Source organism: Bombina bombina, chromosome 7 (assembly GCF_027579735.1).
Source record: "Bombina bombina isolate aBomBom1 chromosome 7, aBomBom1.pri, whole genome shotgun sequence".
NCBI lineage: Eukaryota > Metazoa > Chordata > Amphibia > Anura > Bombinatoridae > Bombina > Bombina bombina.
The window spans coordinates 598,948,902-598,955,971 of record NC_069505.1 but is presented as its reverse complement, the minus strand read 5'-3'; the positions used below and the strand labels follow the sequence as shown (position 1 = coordinate 598,955,971).

At 42.7% G+C, this 7,070-nt stretch overlaps 1 protein-coding gene across 1 annotated transcript; it reads left to right on the top strand.

The window, feature by feature from the left end:
* The first annotated feature begins 1,544 nt into the window (after window positions 1–1,544).
* LOC128667188 (E3 ubiquitin-protein ligase TRIM39-like) lies at window positions 1,545–3,174 on the top strand. Its single transcript, XM_053722117.1, has one exon. It carries the CDS (start codon window positions 1,833–1,835, stop codon window positions 3,048–3,050), a length of 1,218 nt encoding a protein of 405 aa, XP_053578092.1. The 5' UTR covers window positions 1,545–1,832; the 3' UTR covers window positions 3,051–3,174.
* Window positions 3,175–7,070: the final 3,896 nt, after the last annotated feature.

Below are 7,070 nucleotides of genomic sequence, written 5' to 3'. Positions count from 1 at the left end.
CCCAGCACTGTCTGAGCCTGTCCTGATTATGTGAAGTCAGGGGTGACCATGCAATAGACACCCAGCACTGTCTGAGCCTGTCCTGATAATGTGCAGTCAGAGGATCACCATATAATAGACACCCAGCACTGTCTGAGCCTGACCTGATAATGTGCAGTCAGAGGATCACCATATAATAGACACCCAGCACTGTCTGAGCCTGACCTGATAATGTGCAGTCAGAGGATCACCATATAATAGACACCCAGCACTGTCTGAGCCTGTCCTGATTATGTGAAGTCAGGGGTGACCATGCAATAGACACCCAGCACTGTCTGAGCCTGTCCTGATAATGTGCAGTCAGTGGTCACCATGCAATAGACACCCAGCACTGTCTGAGCCTGACCTGATAATGTGCAGTCAGAGGATCACCATATAATAGACACCCAGCACTATCTGAGCCTGACCTGATAATGTGTAGTCAAGGGGTCACCATGCAATAGACCTCCAGCACTGTCTGAGCCTGACCTGATAATGTGCAGTCAGGGGGTCATCAAGAAATAGACACCCAGCACTGTCTGAGCCTGTCCTGATAATGCGCAGTCAGAGGATCACCATATAATAGACACCCAGCACTATCTGAGCCTGACCTGATAATGTGCAGTCAGGGGGTCATCAAGCAATAGACACCCAGCACTGTCTGAGCCTGACCTGATAATGTGCAGTCAGGGGGTCATCAAGCAATAGACACCCAGCACTGTCTGAGCCTGACCTGATAATGTGCAGTCAGGGGGTCATCAAGCAATAGACACCCAGCACTGTCTGAGCCTGTCCTGATAATGCGCAGTCAGAGGATCACCATGCAATAGACACCCAGCACTGTCTGAGCCTGTCCTGATAATGTGCAGTTAGGGGGTCACCATGCAATAGACACCCAGCACTGTCTGAGCCTGACCTGATAATGTGCAGTCAGTGGTCACCATGCAATAGACACCCAGCACTGTCTGAGCCTGTCCTGATAATGTGCAGTTAGGGGGTCACCATGCAATAGACACCCAGCACTGTCTGAGCCTGTCCTGATAATGTGCAGTTAGGGGGTCACCATGCAATAGACACCCAGCACTGTCTGAGCCTGACCTGATAATGTGCAGTCAGGGGTCACCATGCAATAGACACCCAGCACGGTCTGAGCCTGTACTGATAATTTACACCCAGCACTGCTACTGTATGGCAGCCTATGGGTTAAATGAAACACTAAGTTGATTTACTCGTATGAACATAACAGTTAAATCACTGTCAGTCTCATGTACCTATAAAAGACTGTATTACTGGTTAAGGAATATGATAATGCAAAAGAATGATAGACAGAACCAGGTGCAGATAAATATAATACTAATAAGGTCACAGAAAGGGGAGAGACACTAATAAGTGCACATGAGATTGTGTATTACATCTGCAGCATGGGACTTACGGGGTTAACTGCATGTTCTAATAATTCACTTACCACACCCTGTGCTGTATAAGAAGAGACTTTTAGTTTCATTTCCTGCTGCTATATATAAGTATTGTGTCTGCTGATCTGAGAGAGGAGCTAACCTGCCCCATCTGCCTGAGCATTTATACAGATCCTGTAACTCTCAGCAGTGGCCATAACTTCTGCCTGGGCTGTATTGATAGTGTGCTGGGTACCCAGGAGGGGTCTGGGGTTTATACCTGTCCTGAGTGCAGAAAGGGATTCAGTAACAGACCTAAACTGCAGAGGAACCTGAAGTGAAGTAACATTGTAGGTTGTTTCATTCCTACTCATCAAGGGACACATTCACTCTCCTGTACCTGCTGCTAAATCATGTCTGATGTGTGAGGCTTCTCTGTGTGATACCCACCTGAGGGTACACAGCAAGTCTGAGGAACACGTCTTAACTGAACCCACCACTTCCTGGGGTAACAGAAAATGCTCCAAACACAAGAAGCTCCTGGAATATTACTGCACTGAGGATGCTGCCTGTATCTGTGTGTCCTGCTCCCTGGCCGGAGAGCACAGGGGACACCAGGTGGAGCTGCTGAATGAGGCTTCTGAGAGGAAGAAAGAGAAACTGAGAAATGTTCTGCAGAAACTGACCACAAAGAGAGAGAAGACAGAAAAAAGAGTCCAGAGTCTGCAGGAGCACAGGAGAGGGGTGCAAGAGAAAGCAGCTGGTGTAACAGAGCGAGTCCTGAGTGAGATCACCCGGCAGCAGGAGCAGGTTTTACTCCCAATCTCTGACCTGATCCAGCAGCTGGAAAAAGAGAAGGACGAGCTGACCAGGAAGATGAGTCACATTGAGGAGTTGTGCAACATGACTGACCCATTAACTGTCCTACAAGAACAGGAATTACACAGAGATGACTTTTGTGGTGCTGAGAAGGGAGATAATGAGGTCACACAGAGAGGTGATAAACAGGTCCCTGCTGGGGGGAATTTAGATGAGGGTCTGATCTCAGTGACCTTATACAGAGGTTTAGGTGATATTGTGACTGATGTAAAGAGAGAGATCTATGTGCAGGTGACATCAGACATAATACTGGATATAAACACAGCTAGTAATAATGTTATTGTATCAGCTGACCTGAAAACTGCATCCTGGTCAGATATAAACCAACAGCGACCAGTAACACCAGAGAGATTTACATCTGCTCCTCAGGTATTAAGCACCAGGAGCTTTTCCTCAGGACAAAATTACTGGGAAGTGCAGATCAGTGAATCAGGGATCTGGTGTGTAGGGGTTTGTTATCCCAGTATGGGAAGGGGAGGATATCAGTCTGGGATAGGAAATAATAACAAGTCCTGGTGTTTGTGTAGTTATTATAAAGATCTTTCAGTGAGACATAACACAATAGACACCTCATTACACCCCCCTCTATCATGTGACACAGTAGGAATACTGCTGGACTATGAGGCTGGGAGTCTGACCTTTTATGAGCTGTGTGACCCGATCAGACACTTACACACTGTCACTGTCACCTTCACTGAGCCTCTTCATGCGGCATTCTGGGTATGGGGTGATGGTACCTGGGTGAGAATCCTGCACTAGATACACTGTCACATAATAATGCTGCATTCTGTGTATATAAAGATGGTGCCTGGGTGAGAATCCTGCACTAGATACACTGTCACATAATAATAATGCTGCATTCTGTGTATATAAAGATGGTACCTGGGTGAGAATCCTGCACTAGATACACTGTCACATAATAATAATGCTGCATTCTGTGTATATAAAGATGGTGCCTGTGTGAGAACCCTGCACTAGATACACTGACACATAATAATAATGCTGTATTCTGTGTATATAAAGATGGTGCCTGTGTGAGAATCCTGCGCTAGATACACTGTCACATAATAATAATGCTGCATTCTGTGTATATAAAGATGGTGCCTGGGTGAGAATCCTGCGCTAGATACAATGTCACATAATAATAAGGCTGCATTCTGTGTATATAAAGATGGTGCCTGTGTGAGAATCCTGCACTAGATACACTGTCACATAATAATAATGCTGCATTCTGTGTATATAAAGATGGTGCCTGTGTGAGAATCCTGCACTAGATACACTGTCACATAATAATAATGCTGCCTGTGTATATAATGATGGTGCCTGGGTGAGAATCCTGCACTAGATACATTGTCACATGATAATAATGCTGCATTCTGTGTATATAAAGATGGTGCCTGTGTGAGAATCATGCGCTAGATACACTGTCACATAATAATAATGCTGCATTCTGTGTATTTAAAGATGGTACCTGGGTGAGAATCCTGCACTAGATATGCGGTCACATAATAATAATAATGCTGCATTCTGTGTATATAAAGATAGTGCCTGTGTGAGAATCCTGCACTAGATACACTGTCACATAATAATGCTGCATTCTGTGTATATAAAGATGGTGCCTGTGTGAGAATCCTGCACTAGATACACTGTCACATAATAATAATGCTGCATTCTGTGTATATAAAGATGGTGCCTGTGTGAGAATCCTGCACTAGATACACTGTCACATAATAATAATGCTTCATTCTGTGTATATAAAGATGGTGCTTGGGTGAGAATCCTGCGCTAGATACACTGTCACATAATAATAATGCTGCATTCTGTGTATATAAAGATGGTGCCTGTGTGAGAATCCTGCACTAGATACACTGTCACATAATAATAATGCTGCATTCTGTGTATATAAAGATGGTGCCTGTGTGAGAATCCTGCGCTAGATACACTGTCACATAATAATAATGCTGCATTCTGTGTATATAAAGATGGTGCCTGTGTGTGAATCCCGCGCTAGATGCATTGTCACATAATAATAATGCTGCATCCTGTGTATATAAAGATGGTGCCTGGGTGAGAATCCTGCACTAGATACACTGTCACATAATAATAATGCTGCATTCTGTGTATATAAAGATGGTGCCTGGGTGAGAATCCTGCACTAGATACACTGTCACATAATAATAATGCTGCATTCTGTGTATATAAAGATGGTGCCTGGGTGAGAATCCTGCGCTAGATACACTGTCACATAATAATAATGCTGTATTCTGTGTATATAAAGATGGTGCCTGGGTGAGAATCCTGCACTAGATACACTGTCACATAATAATAATGCTGCATTCTGTGTATATAAAGATGGTGCCTGGTGAGAATCCTGCACTAGATACACTGTCACATAATAATAATGCTGCATTCTGTGTATATAAAGATGGTGCCTGGTGTGAATCCTGCAGCTAGATACACTGTCACATAGAATATGCTGCATTCTGTGTATATAAAGATGGTACCTGGTGAGATCCTGCGCTAGATACACTGTCACATAATAATAATTCTGCTGCATTCTGTGTATATAAAGATGGTGCCTGTGTGAGAATCCTGCACTAGATACACTGTCACATAATAATAATGCTGCATTCTGTGTATGGAATAATGGTGCCTGGGTGAGAATCCTGCGCTAGATACACTGTCACATAATAATAATGCTGCATTCTGTGTATGGGATGATGGTGCCTGGGTGAGAATCCTGCGCTAGTGTCATACTCTGCAAGGGAGCAGGTTCAGGAGTAAGGAGCTGTTGTGCAGAGATGTCAGGTTTTGGGGTTAATGTTGTGTTTTGTCTGCGTGAGTCTTTCCTTTTAGGCATAATTAAACAGGTACAAGGTTTTAGGAAATAAAGGAGATGGTTTTATTTATAGGATAAAGCAATGCAGAGATATGCAATTAGATAAGACAAAGTCTATAAGTTGTTGTATTAGGCAGGAATACAGTTCTTAGTACCAACAGGCAGGAATGCAGTGCTTTGTAATAACAAACAGGATATTTGCGTATGCTGTAGACTGGAACTGTGAAGTATCAGGCAGGAAAACAGTTCTTTGTAATAACAGACATGGATGCAAAGCTTTGTAATAACAAACAGGATATTTGCATATGCTGTAGACTGGTACTTTGTAGAAACAAACAGGATATTTGCATAAACTGTAAACTGGTACTTTGTAGAAACAAACAGGATATTTGCATAGACTGCAATTGGAACTTTGTAGTATCAGGAAACAAGCAAGCAAGAGTACCTGAATCAGTCCTTAGGAAATTAAGTTTTAGGCAAGTTCAATTACCAGGAATTCAGTCCAAAAATGAAACACAGTGCCAAGGAATTATCCAGAAGAGAAGTCAGTAATTGAAACAGAAGTCAGGAACCAGGAAATCCAAGATAACTGTATTTCTCACAGGAAACAGGAGCAGAGAGTGTTTCAGAGTATCACTCTTAATGTGAAAGCACCAAATTGCAAACAAAGCTCCCAGATAAAGGCAGGCTGCTGATTAAATGATTTCTTTCAGCTGGCAAGCAGGTGGAGCCAGAGAGCCAAAGTTGCAGCAAACAGAAAATCACAATATTCCTTTCCTGTGATCAAGCCATCTGGTGGCATAGTGGTAACACAACAGGCTGGGAAATAACAGCTGCAGAAATAGAGACAGGTCCCAGGTTCAATTCCAGGCTGAACCCTGACAGCTAGATACACTGTCACATAATAATAATGCTGCATTCTGTGTATATAAAGATGGTGCCTGTGTGAGAATCCTGCACTAGATACACTGTCACATAATAATAATGCTGCATTCTGTGTATGGGATAATGGTGCCTGGGTGAGAATCCTGCACTAGATACACTGTCACATAATAATAATGCTGCATTCTGTGTATATAAAGATGGTACCTGTGTGAGAATCCTGCACTAGATACACTGTCACATAATAATAATGCTGCATTCTGTGTATATAAAGATGGTGCCTGTGTGAGAATCCTGCACTAGATACACTGTCACATAATAGTAATGCTGCATTCTGTGTATATAAAGATGGTGCCTGTGTGAGAATCCTGCGCTAGATACACTGTCACATAATAATAATGCTGCATTCTGTGTATATAAAGCTGGTGCCTGTGTGTGAATCCCGCGCTAGATGCATTGTCACATAATAATAATGCTGCATCCTGTGTATATAAAGCTGGTGCCTGGGTGAGAATCCTGTGCTAGATACACTGTCACATAATAATAATGCTGCATTCTGTGTATTTAAAGATGGTACCTGGGTGAGAATCCTGCACTAGATACACGTCACATAATAATGCTGTATTCTATGTATATAAAGATGGTGCCTGGGTGAGAATCCTGCGCAAGATACACTGTCACATAATAATAATGCTGCATTCTGTGTATATAAAGATGGTACCTGGGTAAAAATCCTGCGCTAGATACACAGTCACATAATAATAATAATGCTGCATTCTGTGTATATAAAGATGGTGCCTGGGTGAGAATCCTGCACTAGATACACTGTCACATAATAATAATGCTGCATTCGGTGTATATAAAGATGGTGCCTGGGTGAGAATCCTGCACTAGATACACTGTCACATAATAATAATGCTGCATTCTGTGTATATAAAGATGGTGCCTATGTGAGAATCCTACACTAGATACACTGTCACATAATAATAATGCTGTATTCTGTGTATATAAAGATGGTACCTGTGTGAGAATCCTGCACTAGATACACTGTCACATAA